This window comes from Scyliorhinus canicula, chromosome 26, assembly GCF_902713615.1.
Source record: "Scyliorhinus canicula chromosome 26, sScyCan1.1, whole genome shotgun sequence".
In the NCBI taxonomy this organism is placed as follows: domain Eukaryota; kingdom Metazoa; phylum Chordata; class Chondrichthyes; order Carcharhiniformes; family Scyliorhinidae; genus Scyliorhinus; species Scyliorhinus canicula.
Genome location: NC_052171.1, coordinates 19,029,521 through 19,047,852, shown reverse-complemented (window position 1 = coordinate 19,047,852; position 18,332 = coordinate 19,029,521). Strand labels below are relative to the sequence as shown.

The following is an 18,332-nucleotide window of genomic DNA, read 5'->3' as shown; positions in this document are numbered from 1 at the left end:
GACTAGGTTGGGATTGTTTTCGCTGGAGTTCAGAATGAGGGAGGATCTCATAGAGACTTATAACATTCTAACAGAACTAGGCAGGGTAGATGCAGGGAAGATGTTACCAATGATGGGTGTGTCCGGAACCAGGAGTCACAGTCTGAGGATTCAGGGGAAACCATTTCGGACAGAGATAAGGAGACATTTCTTCACAGAGAGTGGTGATCCTGTGGAATTCATTCCCACAGGAAGTAGTTGATGCTAAACTTTGAATATATTCAAGAGGCGGCTGGATTTAGCACTTGGGGAGAATGGGATCAAAGGCTATGGGGAGAAAGCAGGATTAGGCTATTGAGTTGGATGATCAGCCATGATTATGATGAATGGCGGAGCAGGCTCGGAGGGCCAAAAGGCCTCCTCCTGCTCCTATCTTCTATGTATCTATGTGCACAGTAACCCAAATACGTGACCTCAGGCGAATGGAAAACACAATTCTCTCTCCGGATGTGGACCCCAGCCTGAGCAAACCGCTGGATGACCTTGGTGAGGTTCTCCATGTGGCCATCCAGGTAATATGTTCTCCATGACACGCTGGAATATTGCACAAGCTGAGGTCACTGTAACAGGTTGTCATGGGAGTGGCCCTTTAAGAAATGTTTTTGTCTTGTCACATGGCTTCAGTTATGTCATTGTGTGAGTGGAGCTGGGCTGTGGCTCTGGGTTTTACTTTCGTTTTGAATTTGGACTGGTTTTGAACTGCACAGGTTGAAGTGTCTCTCTATCTTCATTTTAAAAGCTATTTCCAAACTGCTTGATAACGTAAAAGAGATAATTGCTTTCTGGAGGGAATTCAAATCTGCGTTTGAGACGGGGAACGGAGTATCACTAACAGGTCTTATACCAGTCAGAGTGCCGTGTGCTGGGCCATACCTTTAAAAAGGGGTTTATGATTTATGGTAGGCTATTGCAGAAAATACGGAGGCATGGGATTCAGGGTGATTTAGTAGTTTGGATCAGAAATTGGCTAGCTGATAGAAGACAAAGGGTGGTGGTTGATGGGAAATGTTCTGACTGGTGTCCAGTTACTAGTGGTGTGCCACAAGGATCTGTTTTGGGGCCGCTGCTGTTTGTCATTTTCATAAATGACCTGGAGGAGGGCGTAGAAGGATGGGTGAGTAAATTTGCAGATGACACTAAAGTCGGTGGAGTTGTGGACAGTGCAGAAGGATGTTACAGGTTACAGAGGGACATAGATAAGCTGCAGAGCTGGGCTGACAGGTGGCAAATGGAGTTTAATGCAGAAAAGTGTGAGGTGATTCATTTTGGAAGGAGTAACAGAAAGACAGAGTACTGGGCTAATGGTAAGATTCTTGGTAGTGTGGACGAGCAGAGAGATCTCGGTGTCCATGTCCATAGATCCCTGAAAGTTGCCACCCAGGTTGAGAGGGTTGTTAAGAAGGCGTACGGTGTGTTAGCTTTTATTGGTAGAGGGATTGAGTTTCGGAGCCATGAGGTCATGTTGCAGCTGTACAAAACTCTGGTGCGGCCTCATTTGGAGTACTGCGTACAGTTCTGGTCGCTGCATTATAGGAAGGATGTGGAAGCATTGGAAAGGGTGCAGAGGAGATTTACCAGGATGCTGCCTGGTATGGAGGGAAGATCTTATGAGGAAAGGCTGAGGGACTGAAGGCTGTTTTCGTTAGAGAGAAGAAGGTTAAGAGGTGACTTAATTGAGGCATACAAGATGATCAGAGGATTAGATAGGGTGGACAGTGAGAGCCTTTTTCCTCGGATGGTGATGACCAACACGAGGGGACATAGCTTTAAATTGAACGGAGATAGATATAGGACAGATGTCAGAGGTAGGTTCTTTACTCAGAGAGCAGTAAGGGTGTGGAATGCCCTGCCTGCAACAGTAGTGGACTCGCCAACACTAAGGGCATTCAAATAGTCATTGGATAGACATATGGATGACAAGGGAATAGTGTAGAGGGACTTTAGAGGGGTTCCACATCGCAACATCGAGGGCCGAAGGGCATGTACTGTGCTGTAATGTTCTATGTTCTATGATATTGAATTGGAACAGTTAAAGGAGGAATTTATTAAGGGTTATACATAGAGTACTGTAGCTGTGTGGGGTCTTTATGTTTGTAGTTATAAAAATGCTTACTGTGTGTGTTTATACAAATGTTAACTAAATTCATAGAATAAAGCTTGTTTTTTTGATTAAAAGCACCGAAGAACTGTGTTGAATAACCCCTGAAAGGCAGACTCTTGTGCTCATCATAACCAAAATCAATAAACAGTTGTAGGTCAGGTGAACTCCATAACATACTTTGGTGTTTTCTAAACCCTGGCCCATAACACTGGCAAACAGGTGTATTCATTCAGACCCCGATGGGCGTTGATCATTCAGAGTCACCCGGATAGGTGCGGTCCTGGGCCCCTTGACACAGTGTAGCGGCAGGGGTGGTTCCTCAGCCCCCAGGTCTTTCAGGAAGTGTGTTGGGGCTCTCGGGAGGAGATGGGGACTTGTTCCTGGCCGTGGCGTCTCGCTCGATGGGGGCGGCCGCCTTCTGAGAGCACTGGGGAAATTGATGGGATGGAAGGTCGATAAATCCCCCGGGCCTGATAATCTACATCCCAGGGTACTGAAGGAGGTGGATCTAGAAATAGTGGATGCATTGGTAGTCACCTTCCGAGGTTCTATAGACTCTGCAACAGCTCCTACAGATTGGAGGGTAGCGAATGTAACCCCACGATTTAAAAAGTGAGAAAACAGGGAATTATAGACCAGTCAGCCTGACGTTGGTCGTGGGAAAAGTGCGAGAGTCCAGATAAAAGATTTAATAGCAGAGCATTTGGAAAACAGTGGCAGGATTGGACAGAGTCAGCATTGATTTACAAAAAGGGGAAATCAGGCTTGACAAATCTACTGCAATTCTTCGAAGGATGTACCCAGTCGAGTTGATGAGGGGGGGGGCAGTGGATGCGGTTCATTTGGACTTTCAGAAAGCTTTCAACAAAGTCCCACGCAAGAGATCAGTGTGTACATTTGAAGTGCATGGGATGAAGTGGATAACCTCACATTTATCCACATTGTCATGCACGTGCCCACTCCTTCAGCCTGTCCAAATCCCACTGAAGCATCTCTGCATCCTCCTCACAGCTCACCCTCCCACCCAACTTTGTATCATCTGCAAATCTGGAGATAATACATTTAGTTCCATCATCCAAATCATTAATATATAATGTGAACAGTTGTGGTCCCAGCACAGATCCCTGTGATACCCAATTAGTCACTGCCTGCCAATCGGAAAGAGATCTATTTATTCCAACTTTTAGTTTCCTGTCTGCCAACACAGCAATGATCACACAAGGTACATAGCCCAAGCTATTAGCTAACTCCATGCTTGCTTCTACACAGGTCCAGTCCATAACTGCCCATAGCCTCAGGTCACATGTCTCTTTACATCACACTGTGGGTTGTACTGTTGCTCAGTCCCACATTAACCCTTTCCACGCCCGATACCCTGCTACTGCAGGTCTGGCTACATCTCTGAAATGGGAACAGGGTTCACGCTTTGAGTTCAGTATGACTCTTCCCAACTTCTCTCAACCTTCTCTGCTCTGGGGGGGGGCAACCTCAGCTTCTCCAGTCAATCCAGACAACTTTAAATCGCTCATCCCAGCCAATCACTCGTGTACAAACCAGTTTACTTGTCATGTGCACGCAGGATACAAAACGGACCTAAAGTTTCCCCGTCAAATTGCACCCAAGGTCGTGTTACCGGAATGGGAGCTTCGGGTTATTTTTTAAAAATATGAATTTAGAGCACCCAATTCTTTTTTTTTCCCCCAATTAAGGGGTAATTTAGTGTGGCCAATCCACCTGACCTGCACATCTTTGGGTTGTGGGGGTGAGACCCACGCAGACACGGGGAGGATGTGCAAACTCCACACGGACAGTGACCCAGAGCCGGGATCGAACCCGGGACCTCGGCGCCGTGAGGCAGCAGTGCTAACGGCTGCAGCCATTGTGCCGCCCCGTGCTCAAAGTGCAGGGCAGGAAACCTTGCAATCAATCAATTCAATTTTATTCGTGATCGAAATGTTCAGTGCCAGCACTGGGGTGCGCAAAGGAAAACCTGATAGCAACAGGACAGCAGGACACTTTGAAAAGATCCAAAAGATGTTCTCAAGTTCTGAACAAAGGTCTCTCCATCCACCAATGCTGAGCAGGGAGAAGAAATTTACAAGTAAAAAAATCTCACGCTTTATGGGTCAGTCATGATCTTTCCTCCACTTTCACAGTTCCATTTGTCCACCCTGATCTTTATTTGTTCTGTTGAGTTGTTTTGTCCTTTTTCTAGATTTTGCCACGTTGCAGTTCAGCCTGAGGAACAGAAACGAATTGTGCCTAATTTAAATGAATAGTTTTATTACATTTAGCCTTATGCATTGCCAAAAAGAGAACACCGGTCGTTTTCTCCATATTGCAACTTGGTTCTCTCTCAGCTCTGATCCCTCGGCAGGGACCCTGCCTCCAGCAAGCTTCCCAGTCAATGCTCCACTTCTCCCACCAGGTGCACTCACAGGACTCTGGGGCAATTTTAGTCCAGGGGACTCTCCGCTGGGGAGACCTGCCAGTGGTACTCAACTCCCAGCCCGATCAGGAAACCTTGATGGGAAATGAAAGGGGGGGGGGGGATTGTCGCTACACTCCCCAAGGATCATAGGCTGCTCTCCATTTTGAGAGAGAGGAGAGAAAGGGAGAGAGAGAAAAATCAGAGAATTTACAGTGCAGAAGGAGGCCATTCGGCCCATCGAGTCTGCACCAGCCCTTGGAAAGAGCAGCCTACCCAAGCCCATACCTCCACCCTATCCCCATAACCCCGCCTAACCTTTTTTGTCCACGAAGGGCAATTTAGCATGGCCAATCCACCTAACCTGCGCATCTTTGGACTGCGGGAGGAAAGGAAACCGGAGCACCCGGAGGAAACCCACGCAGACACGGGGAGGACGTGCAGACTCCGCACAGACAGTGACCCAAACCGGGGATCGAACCCGGGACCCTGGAGCTGTGAAGCAACTGTGCTGATCACTGTGCTGCCGTGCTGCACAGAGAGAGATAGAGAGAAAGAAAAAGAGAGAGGGTTAACCGGTGGGTCACCGCACCTCAGGTGCGGGGAGATGTGGAGAGGGCGTGACCTCCCATGGACAACCTGTTAGCGTCGCTCCGCATCAGAAACCAGCTGTCCGCCCAACCCCCGTTTCAGAGAATTAGCCCAGGCCTCTGGATTACGAGTCCAGTGACATACCCCAGCAAGCTACTCAAGGGCAATCGAGGGAAAGGCCTCGTCAGCCACCTCCACTGTGTTTCCCCAGCAGAGATGATGGTAGACTGGGGGGGGGTTGGATATCAGATAGCCTTGAAGGCTCCCTGGGAGCCAGGATCGAGCTCAGCTGTTACCAACAGTCAGCGTTAGGGTTGCCAACTGTGATTCTATGTATTCCTGTAGGTTTCACCACAGGTCTTGCCCCAACCCTCCAGCCAATAGTCGGCCAACACGTCCATCCTTGTGTCGTACGGTCTTCATATGCCTGCTGGAAATCAAAGTACACATTACCCAATTAAATGGTGCCACACATCGCACCCCCCCCCCCCCCCCCCCACCGTCTTGCCTTATTTTCAGTAACTTTATGTATGGAAAAAAGAAAACAATTGAAAAAGAACAAATCCTTTTGTTAAAAAAAAAATGTCCTGATGATTATTTCCCAGGGCACAGTAGTGTCCTTTGGAGGCTGATCGTTAATCCTTGGAGACTCCAGGCCAATCCTGGCAACTCCTCACTGACTGGGGATGAAATGTGGGGGTGGGATTGGGAGGGGGAAAGAGAGTGAGGAATGAGTGTGAAAAAAGGAGGGTTAGTAGGGGAGGAGGGAGGGAGGGAAAGAGTGGAGGAGTCGGGATGTGACTCTTTGCCATCCTGCCTTGCCAGATGGGGCAGCATTGTAGCACAGTGATCAGCGCTGTTGCTTCACAGCTCCAGGGACCTGGGTTCGATTCCCGGTTACTGTCTGTGCGGAGTCTGCACGTTCTCCCCGTGGCTGCGTGCGTTTCCTCCGGGCACTCCGGTTTCCTCCCAGAAGTCCCGAAAGACGTGCTGTTACGTCTTTTGGACATTCTGAATTCTCCCTCTGTGTATCCGAACAGGCGCTGGAATGTGGCGACTGGGGGATTTTCACAGTGACTTCATTGCAGTGTTAATGTAAGCCTACTTGTGACAAAGATTATTATTATTATTATAATGTGAGTGTACGTGTGACACTAATGAAGATTATTATTATAATTTGAGTGTACTTGTGACACCAATGAAGATTATTATTATAATTTGAGTGTACTTGTGACACTAATGAAGATTATGATTATAATGTGAGTGTTCTTGTGACACACACTAATGAAGATTATGATTATAATGTACTTGTGACATGAATGAAGATTATGATTATAATGTACTTGTGACAATGAAGATTATTATTATAATGAGTGTACTTGTGACAATGAAGATTATGATTATAATGTACTTGTGACACGAATGAAGATTATGATTATAATGTAGTTGTGACAATGAAGATTATTATTATAATGAGTGTACTTGTGACAATGAAGATTATGATTATAATGTACTTGTGACACGAATGAAGATTATGATTAGACATAGACATAGAACAGTACAGCACAGAACAGGCCCTTCGGCCCTCGATGTTGTGCCGAGCAATGGTCACCCTACTTAAACCCACGTAACCTGTATACCCGTAACCCAACAATCCCCCCATTAACCTTACACTACGGGCAATTTAGCATGGCCAAGCCACCTAACCCGCACATCTTTGGACTGTGGGAGGAAACCGGAGCACCTGGAGGAAACCCACGCACACACAGGGAGGACGTGCAGACTCCACACAGACAGTGACCCAGCCGGGAATCGAACCTGGGATCCTGGAGCTGTGAAGCATTGATGCTAACCACCATGCTACCGTGAGGCCCCCAAATTATAATGTACTTGTGACAATGAAGATTATGATTATAATGTACTTGTGACACGAATGAAGATTATGATTATAATGTACTTGTGACAATGAAGATTATTATTATAATGAGTGTACTTGTGACAATGAAGATTATGATTATAATGTACTTGTGACAATGAAGATTATGATTATAATGTACTTGTGACAATGAAGATTATTATTATAATGAGTGTACTTGTGACAATGAAGATTATGATTATAATGTACTTGTGACAATGAAGATTATGATTATAATGTACTTGTGACAATGAAGATTATGATTATAATGTACTTGTGACAATGAAGATTATGATTATAATGTACTTGTGACAATGAAGATTATGATTATAATGTACTTGTGACAATGAAGATTATTATTATAATGAGTGTACTTGTGACAATGAAGATTATGATTATAATGTACTTGTGACAATGAAGATTGTTGTGATGTGAGACTGAGGGAAGGACAGGGAAGGCTGTGAAGAGTGAGTGGGCGGGCTTCTCGCCCCCAGCGGAGGACGGGGCGGGTTTTCCCCCCCACATCCACCACACCCCCGCCTATTTAATGCTTTCCCGCCACTTGGTGGCGATGGAAGGTGAAGAGGGGAAGAAGCTGTGGATGGTGTGTGTGGGGGAGAGAGTCAGCCTGGAGCAGCAGTGAGTGAGTGAGTGAGGAGCGGGATTCTGCCAGACTTCCTCCAGCGGAACACACACAGGTAGTGAGTGAGGAGGGAGAGGCTGAGCTCGGTGGGAAGCCCTGTCCCTCAGTCCCTCACCCCCTCCCTCAGTCCCTCACTCCCTCACCATGCTCACATACCTGTTGCTGGGGACGCTGCTGTCACTTTGCGGCGCTCAGAGCGACGACACCCCTTCGTGTTATGGAGGATTCGACCTGTACTTTGTGCTGGACAAGTGAGTAGTTCACTGTGTGTGTGTGTGTGTGTGCACTGCATCATCCTGCTGTCTGTCTGGGGGGGGGGGGGGGGGGGGGGGAATTTTAGACCAAAGTTTTTGTTTTATTCTGCCTGTGTTGATTTGGGGACTGATTGGGGGTTTGGTACCTACAACGATGACTGTCATTCCTGCTCAGCCATAGGGCTGACAGAGGGCTCGGTGCCTGGGAAGGGTTGGTAGCTTGTTGGCTGTGAGCAGATGTGTGTGTGTGTGTCTCCCTCCCTCCCAGTGGCTGCAGAGGGGCAGCTCTCTGCCCCCCACAGCAGGAGTGGCAGGGCCCACCACCCCCCCTGCCACCCCACAAACAGGGGCTGGAGCAGCAAACTTAAAATCAGCACTCAGTTCCAAACCTAACCTGGGGATTGGGGAACAAAAACTGGCCGAGCTGATGGCTGGGAGAGAGGGAGGGAGGGAAGAAACAGCTTTAAACAGGCCAGCTGTCCCTTCCTCTCCCATTCCTGGAGTCTCATTTTAAAAATAAGCAAGAGCAGATTTGTGTGGGCTTGCTGAACCGTTCACTTTCCCACCAGCAACCACCGAATAAGAATTTCCCATGTTATACTTCCTCTCTTCCCCCCCCCCCCCCCCCCCCCACCCACCCTCCCCGAGGGCTCCTGCTTTGCTCGTCAGTTGGCAATTTAGAATTTTGTTCTGAAAAACTGCTTCTTTATTTTCGAGAAAATAAACTTCTGCTTGCAGCAAAGAGTGTCCTCGCTGTCCATTTTTCAAAGTCTGATCGTGGCCATGCAAGTACTTGTGTGGGTAATCAGTTTACTGTCAAGTTTCTTGTGCAAGCTTTGCCCCGTCCACATCTGGTTGCCACATCAGGGTCAGTCCTGTTTCGCTGTGCCTCGAAAGAAAGAGTTGACGATTTATGTTTCGACCAGTGAGGACCGTCCGAAAGCTGTGTTCCCTCCACGCCCCCCCCCCCCCCCCCCCCCCCCCGTCCTTGTTTTAACTGTGCTCCCTTGTCAAGAGAGCCTTTCTAGGAGCCAAAAAAAGAAAAAAACAAGAAGCGGCTCCAGATTGAAATTGGAGTGAGTCAAAGCTCCATTATTGCTAAACAAAGACGAGGCAATCTTGGCCGTCTTTATGAGCCAAAGATGTTGACCTTGGGAGTTCGGGTGGATGCTGGCACATTCCGATCCCTCTGTTTTGACCCTGTTTGGATCTAGTGACGAGTGTGTACCTGACTCCCAACGAGTAACCGTAGGGTCAAAGAGCCAGGGAAGAGGCCATTCAGCCCAGCATACCTATGCATTGAAAGAGCTATCCAGGTCGTTGCTTGACAGTGCAGAACTCGAGTACTGCTGAAAAAAGACACATGTCGTCAAAGCTTTTTGTCTTGCACTCCTCAGAGCAGATGCGCAATAATACCAAATCACGGAAGGGGCCAAGGACTAAAAGCTTCATCGAACTGCAGTCGTTCCTCCAGGAATACTCGAGCTATCCAATTGTTCCCAGTCCTCCGACTCTGTTCCAATAATTCAGCATTTTCACAACATGTCCCGTCAATAAATTATTGAATTTGCTTCCATCAGCCTTTCAGGCAGTGCATCGCATACCACAACAACTGGCCATGCAGAAAAATATTTGTCTCATTGCCCTTCCTCTTCCTGTCCCTTTTGGCAATTACCTTCTACGTCTGGCAACTCAGTCACCAGCCGGGATGATCTCTCCCCATTTACTCTCAAAATCCTTGTCGTTTTTCAACACCTCTATTATACCTTCCCCAAGCCTTCTCTGCTCCATCCTAACATCTGTCCTTAGGCTGTACACTGGTGATATATCTTCATTAGTAAAAAGCATAATGAAGACCATTGGGATCATGTCGTCATCACAGAATGGGGGCGGGTCCGTCTGTCTGACTTAGCACTGTCCTCTCCATTTTCTGACATCCTCCTGGGCTACAGAGGTCAGTCTGTCAGCACCGATTGGCATGATTTGGACTCCTCAATTTTTTATTCAAGAAAGCTCCTCAGTCAGTCCTGATGTCCAACTGCACCTGTGTTTTGTATATTTTCCGTGGTCAAACTCATCTGAGTGTATAAAAACCAACACTATTTTCTTCATACAAACGTATGAATTCGGAGCAAGGGCGTGCCATTCGGCCCCTCGAGCCGTTTAAATAAGGTCATGACCTCTCGGATCATGGCCTCAACTCCACATTCTCGCCAACCCCCAATTAACCTTGGACTCCCTGGTTGGTCAGGAAACTACCTACCTCCACCTTCAAATCATTCAATGACCCTGCCTCCACTGCTCTCTGGGCAAACGAGTTCCAACGATTCACGACCCCCAGAGAAAAACATTCTTCCAATCTCGGTCTGAAACAGGAGACCCCTTATTTTTAAACTTGTGTCCCCTTCCCCACCCCACCCCAGGTTCGAGATTCCCCCACAAGGGGCAAGATCGTTTCAACATCCACCCTGTCAAGGCTCGTCAAGATGCTATACATGTTTCAATAACATCACCTCATCATCCTACTCCAGCCTTCCCTCATAAGATCCCCACCCTTTATCCCAATATATCTGTCACGTGAACCTTCTGTGGACTGTCAAATGCAATTATATCCTTTCTTGAATAAGGAGTGTGGTAGTATGACGGGGTATTACGGTGCCTGGGAGTGTGAGCTGCTATTGGTGTAGAAGGCTCGCTGCCCATTGGTCCAAGTGTTGTCTTTTCATTGGTCGAGAGGAAGATAGCTCCGCCTACGAGACGGGGTATAAGAACCCGTGTTTCCCAGCAGCCAGGCCATTTCTGTACTCCTGCTGCTGGGCTCACTTCTTGTAGATTAAAGCCTTCGATTCGGACTACTCCTTCGTTTCTGTGTTCATTGATCGTGCATCAAGGAGACATATTTTCTTAAAAAGGGAAACTTTTAAAATATAAATAAGGTAGGCTTTCCCTACCATCACAAGAAAGGATCACAAAGTTTGATAGAGAATGCCAGAGATGGAGATCAGGATAAAGCGTAGGGAAAAAAAAGTCACTTTTCCGATATGGAAATCTGCTGAGCCTATAGTTTTTTTTTAATAAATTTAGAGTACCCAATTATTTTTTCCAATTAAGGGGCAATTTAGCGTGGCCAATTCACCTAATCTGCACATCTTTGGGTTGTGGGGGCGAAACCCACGCAGACACGGGGAGAATGTGCAAACTCCACACGGACAGTGACCCAGGGCCGGGATTCGAAGCTGAGCCTATAGTTGGCACTGGATCAGCACTCTATACCTCAGTGCTTAACTATCTCACAGACAGAAATGTTGGCATCACGACAAACTTCCTGGTTTTGGGATCTGCCGCATTCTGAGTGACACGGCGGACACCAGGAGTAAAGAATATTCCCGAGGATGGGAAATTTCTTTTGATGAACAGGTTGGAATGATGGTGTTCAGCTACAGGAGTGAATTCCAGCCACATGTCTGTGGTGATAATAAGGGCGTTCAGATCCCACCAGTGATAATTGCACAGAGCTTCTTCTCCGCTTTCCTTGGGAAGATCCCGGACTTGCTCGTTCTCCTCAGTTTTGCGAAACCACGTGGCTCAGAAGGGACACCAGAGAAAATAGGAGCAGGAGGAGGCCATTTGACCCTTTGAGCGACTCCATCATTCATTCTGATTATGTCTGATCATCCAACTCAACAGCCTGATCCTGCCCCCCCCCCCCCCTCCCGCCATATCCTTTGATCCCCATTGCCTCCTTCTTGAAAACATACAATATTTTGGTCTCAACTACTTCCTGTCGTAATGAATTCCACAGATTCACCACTCTCTGGGTGAAGACATTTCTCCTCATCTCTGTCCAAAATCATCTACCTCTGGTTTGAGACTCTCCCTCGAGAGCAAGAAAATCCTTTCACAGAAAAGGACCAAAACTGCACACAATACTCCAGGTTTGGTCTCACCAAGGGCCTGCATAATTGTAGCTGGACATCCCAGCTCCTGTACTCGAATCATCTCACTAGGATTCCAACATACCATTTACCTTCTTTACTGCATGCGTACCTTCAGTGTACGAGGATATTGTGTGCAGTTCTGGTCGCCTCATTATAGGAAGGATGTGGATGCTTTGGAGAGGGTGCAGAGGAGATTTACCAGGATGCTGCCTGGACTGGTGGACATATCTTATGAAGAAAGGTTCAGGGAGCTAGAATAAAGAAGAGAGGTGACTTGATAAGAGGTGCACAAGGTGATGAGAGGCATGGGTAGAGTGGATAGCCAGAGACTTTTCCCCAGGGCGGAAATGGCTGTCACGAGGGGACATAATTTTAAGGTGATTGGAGATCAGAGATCGGTTCTTTTCACAGAGAGTGGTGGGTGTGTGGAATGCACTCCAGCAGAGGTGGTGGAGTCAGAGTCATTCTAACATTTAAGCGATTCTTAGACAGGCACATGGACAGCAGTAAATTTAAGGGGTGTAGGTTAGGTTGATCTTAGATGAGGATAAATGGTCAGCACAACATCGTGGGCCGAAGGGCTTATACTGTGCTGTACTGTTCTATATTGTCTATTTTCTATGATACCCAGCTTTCATTGCACATTCCCCTCCTAATTTTCCCCGAACAGGCGCCGGAATGTGGCGGCTAGGGGTTTTTCACGGTAACTTCATCGAAGCCTACTCGTGACAATAAGCGATTATTATAGCGGCTGGTTTAGCACAGGGCTAAATCACTGGCTTTTAAAGCAGACCCAGGCAGGCCAGCAGCACGGTTCAATTCCCGGACCAGCCTCCCCGAACAGGCGCCGGAATGTGGTGACCAGGGGCTTTTCACAGTTACTTAATTGAAGCCTACTCGTGACAATAAGCGATTTTCATTTCATTATGGCCATTCAGATAATAAATCGACCAACCTGTTTTCGCTACCAAAGCGATAACCTCACATTTATCCAACTTATACTACATCTGCCATTCATTTGCCCACTCACTCAGCCTGTCCAAATACACTAAAGCATCTCTGCATCCTCCTCACAGCTCACCCTCCCATCCATCTGGAAATTTGGAGATGTTACATTTTGTTCCCTCATCGATATTTTCCCTCATTATATATATGTATATTGCAAATAGCTAGCATCACCGATCCCTGCGGTGTCACTAGTCGCTGCCTCCCAATTTGAAAAAGGACATAGTGCATTAAAGGGCATTGGTAAACCAGATGTGCATTTGTGACAATGGTTTCATGGTCATCGTTAGACTTTTAATCCCAGATTTTTATTGAATTGAAATTTCACCACCTGCAGTGGCAGGATTTGAACCTGGGTTCCCAGAGCATTACTCTGGGTCTCTGGTTTACTCGTCCAGTGACAATACCACTATGCCTCCGCCTCCCCTTTGGTTCCTGTCAGCCAACCAGTTTTCTATCCATCTCACTACACTACCCCTAAACTCATGTGCTTTAATTTTAGACATTAATCTCTCATGCAAGATTTTGTCAAAAGCTATCAAACCCATCAATTTCCCCAACACTATTTCTGACTAATATTGATCTCTTTCAGTTCCTGCCTCCGACTAAACTCCCCCAACATTTCTGGTCTCTTATTTGTGTCCTCATTTGTGAAGACAGAACGAAAGTATGTATTTAGTTGCTCCGCCATTTTGTTATCCCTTGTTGTACATCCCCCTGTTTCTGCCTACGAAGGGACCTACGTCTGTCTTCACCAAACTTTATTTCTTTACACACCTACACAGCAGCACAGTGGTTAGCACTGTTGCTTCACAGTGCCAGGGTCCCAGGTTCGAACCCCGGCTTGGGTCACTGTCTGTGCAGAGTCTGCACGTTCGCCCTGTGTCAGTGCGATACTCCAGATTCCTCCCACAAGTCCCGAAAGACGTGCTTGTTAGGTGAATTGGACAATCTAAATTCTCCCTCCGTGCACCCGAACAGGCACCAGAATGTGGCGACTGGGGGCTTTTCCCGGTAACTTCATTGCAGTGTTAATGTAAGCCTGACAATAATTCTGACAATACAGATTGTAAAAGAAATCTTTACGATCAGTTTTTATGTTCCCTGCAAGCTGACTCTCGTACTCTATTTTCCCGTTCTTAACCAATCCCTTGGTCTTCCTTTACTGAATTCTAAACTGTCCCTAATCCTCAGGGCTGTTTTGTTTTCCTCAGCCAAGTTGTATGTTTCGTCCTTGGATTGAATACTGGGCGGGATTGTCTGATCCTGAGTCTAAGCGTGACGCCGTAGTAAACGCTGTCGCGTTTCCTCACGGCGTCAACATGGGCCCTATAGGGGGCCAGCACGCCCCCGGGCTGACAGAATCCCACCCACTATCTCCAATTTCCCTTGGAAGCCGTGAATGCCGGGCAGGAATAAACAATTGTTGCTTCACCTGTGCGATCTTTGAATGTTTGCCATTGCCTATTCACTGTTCACCCTTTAAGTAACGTTTCCCAATCGATCGTATCCAACTCATGCCTCACAACATCGTAGTGTTCTTTATTAAGATTCAGGGCCCCAGTCTCAGAATTAACTACTTCACTTTCCATCTTGGTGAAAAATTCTTACATATTATGGTCGCTCATCCCCAAGGGGTCTCGCATAACTAGATTGCCATGATTCCGTTCTCATTACACAATACCCCAATCCAGGATGGTCTGTTCTCAAGTTGGTTCCTCGACGTATTGGTCCAGAAAACCATCCCGTAAAAACCCCAGGAATTCCTCCTCTACGGTGTTGTGGCTAATTTAATTTGCTCAATCTCTGTGCAGATTAAAATCACCCATAATTCTAGATGTTCCTTTATCGCAAGCGTCTCTAATTTCCTTTTTAATGACATTTCCACATGCTCACTGCAGTGGGGTCTATATACGATGCCCACCAACTTCTTTTGCCCCGAGGTATTTCTCAGCTCCACCCATACAGATTCCACATTGTCGGAGTGAATCTCCTTCCTGACTGTTGGGTTAATTTGCTCATTAACCACCAATGCAACTCGACCACCTTTTCCTCTCCATGCACCCTTCCTAAATACTGAACATTCAGTTCCCATCCCTGGTCACCCTGCAGCCACATCACCGTAATCCCGATTATATCATACCCATTAGTCCATCTGCTTTATTGCAGATGCTCCACGCGTTAAAGCACAAAACTTTTATAAGCTTGTCTTTTTTAGGGCAGCACGGTGGCACAGTGGTTAGCACAGCTGCCTCACGGCCTCCACTATTGTCCTTCCCATCCCGGCTGCAGATGTTCAAAAGCGTATTCTATGCGCATGAACATTAAAATGCTGCAATGGCAGGATGTTTTCAAACCATCATTTCAGTAGGGAACGATAGAAAGCGACGAGAAGCTTTGAAATATTGACCTTCGGACATATTTGGCTGTCCTCGTCCAAGAAACTCACCAAGGCAGCATGCAGGGAATGCAAGCAATTTGCGAGGCAAAATGATGTGTTGCAAGGGGTCCAGAGAACAGGAACGTTTTGCTGCACTTGTGCAGGGCATCGGACACCTGGAATGCTGTGGACAACATTGTCAAAAGGAATGATATACCTGTCTGGGAGTAGGCGGATTGCTGGGATGAGGATATACCCGCCTGGGAGTAGGCGGATTGCTGGGATGAGGATATACCTGTCTGGGAGTAGGCGGATTGCTGGGATGAGGATATACCTGTCTGGGAGTAGGGGGATTGCTGGGATGAGGATATACCTGTCTGGGAGTAGGGGGATTGCTGGGATGAGGATATACCTGTCTGGGAGTAGGCGGATTGCTGGGATGAGGATATACCTGCCAGGGAGTAGGGGGATTGCTGGGATGAGGATATACCTGTCTGGGAGTAGGCGGATTGCTGGGATGAGGATATACCTGCCTGGGAGTAGGGGGATTGCTGGGATGAGGATATACCTGTCTGGGAGTAGGCGGATTGCTGGGATGAGGATATACCTGTCTGGGAGTAGGCAGATTGCTGGGATGAGGATATACCTGTCTGGGAGTAGGCGGATTGCTGGGATGAGGATATACCTGTCTGGGAGTAGGCGGATTGCTGGGATGAGGATATACCTGCCAGGGAGTAGGGGGATTGCTGGGATGAGGATATACCTGCCAGGGAGTAGGGGGATTGCTGGGATGAGGATATACCTGTCTGGGAGTAGGCGGATTGCTGGGATGAGGATATACCTGTCTGGGAGTAGGCGGATTGCTGGGATGAGGATATACCTGTCTGGGAGTAGGTGGATTGCTGGGATGAGGATATACCTGTCTGGGAGTAGGTGGATTGCTGGGATGAGGATATACCTGTCTGGGAGTAGGCGGATTGCTGGGATGAGGATATACCTGTCTGGGTGTAGGTGGATTGCTGGGATGAGGATATACCTGTCTGGGTGTAGGTGGATTGCTGGGATGAGGATATACCTGCCTGGGAGTAGGCGGATTGCTGGGATGAGGATATACCTGTCTGGGAGTAGGCGGATTGCTGGGATGAGGATATACCTGCCAGGGAGTAGGGGGATTGCTGGGATGAGGATATACCTGTCTGGGAGTAGGCGGATTGCTGGGATGAGGATATACCTGCCAGGGAGTAGGGGGATTGCTGGGATGAGGATATACCTGTCTGGGAGTAGGTGGATTGCTGGGATGAGGATATACCTGTCTGGGAGTAGGCGGATTGCTGGGATGAGGATATACCTGTCTGGGAGTAGGTGGATTGCTGGGATGAGGATATACCTGTCTGGGTGTAGGCGGATTGCTGGGATGAGGATATACCTGTCTGGGAGTAGGGGGATTGCTGGGATGAGGATATACCTGTCTGGGAGTAGGCGGATTGCTGGGATGAGGATATACCTGTCTGGGAGTAGGGGGATTGCTGGGATGAGGATATACCTGTCTGGGAGTAGGGGGATTGCTGGGATGAGGATATACCTGTCTGGGAGTAGGGGGATTGCTGGGATGAGGATATACCTGCCAGGGAGTAGGCGGATTGCTGGGATGAGGATATACCTGTCTGGGAGTAGGTGGATTGCTGGGATGAGGATATACCTGTCTGGGTGTAGGCGGATTGCTGGGATGAGGATATACCTGCCTGGGAGTAGGCGGATTGCTGGGATGAGGATATACCTGTCTGGGAGTAGGCGGATTGCTGGGATGAGGATATACCTGTCTGGGAGTAGGCGGATTGCTGGGATGAGGATATACCTGTCTGGGAGTAGGCGGATTGCTGGGATGAGGATATACCTGTCTGGGAGTAGGTGGATTGCTGGGATGAGGATATACCTGTCTGGGAGTAGGTGGATTGCTGGGATGAGGATATACCTGTCTGGGAGTAGGGGGATTGCTGGGATGAGGATATACCTGTCTGGGAGGAGGGGGATTGCTGGGATGAGGATATACCTGTCTGGGAGTAGGTGGATTGCTGGGATGAGGATATACCTGCCAGGGAGTAGGCGGATTGCTGGGATGAGGATATACCTGTCTGGGAGTAGGCGGATTGCTGGGATGAGGATATACCTGTCTGGGATTAGGCGGATTGCTGGGATGAGGATATACCTGTCTGGGTGGAGGTGGATACCTGGGATAAGAGGCTTGTCCTATGAAGAGGCATTGAGAAGGATGGGTTATGCTCCCCGCTTTCATCAACAATGAGGTGACCTCACTGAAAGCTGAGGGAGTTTTGATGGGACAGATGCTGGGCAGAGTTTGTTTCCTCTCCTCGGGGAAGAGTTTTGAACTTGGCAGCAGAGGCTGAAGCTACGGGTGGGACAGGAATTTGAACGGACCAGCCCAAGATCCATTGACTTGGGGTGGGAATTTGGGAGAAGTATCCCGGCCAGTATTGCCTTAGGGTAACGCTGAGATGAGTTGATCGTGGGTTGTGAATTTTAGGAATTTGGCAACTGTTTCCTTGGCTTGTTCTTGTTCATTGTACTGTCCGAAATGTCAGAGCCTGTGTATGTATCCGCTGCAAAATAAACAGCCAATTTAAATTCAAGACAATCAGCAACCTGTCCAACAGGATGCTGGAGGGCAGCAGCTCATTCTGACTGGGAGATTATTCACAGGTATGAATGGTAACTAGGCACGGCCTGGGAGACCGAACAAGGTGAGATCTCCAAGAAGGGCAAACGACAGACTTGATATAATTACTGCAGCAATCTGCAGACATCACACTGGCAACGCTTTGCAAAGTTATTGGTTTGGAATTACAGCATGTTATTGCAGTAACTGTGGATTCCAAAGTGAAGCAGCATCCTAATCCAAGTCTTGGCATTGATGGTAATCAATCCTCTCTTAAAGGGGGCAGCTCTTGGAAAAATAAACTTGTTGTTTGAGACACGTGGACTGGTGGGAGTGACTTGTTGCCATTTGATGTTGGATTGGA

At 47.7% G+C, this 18,332-nt stretch overlaps 1 protein-coding gene across 1 annotated transcript in view; it reads left to right on the top strand.

Annotated features, from left to right (window-relative positions):
- Nucleotides 1-7,667: 7,667 nt before the first annotated feature.
- Nucleotides 7,668-18,332, top strand: part of LOC119957482 (anthrax toxin receptor 1-like) — a 170,625-nt gene continuing 159,960 nt past the window's right edge. Inside the window, exon 1 of the mRNA XM_038785576.1 lies at nt 7,668-7,968. Coding sequence (XP_038641504.1) covers nt 7,862-7,968 — 107 coding nt within the window. The 5' untranslated portion in view covers nt 7,668-7,861. The remainder of the gene's footprint in view (nt 7,969-18,332) is intronic.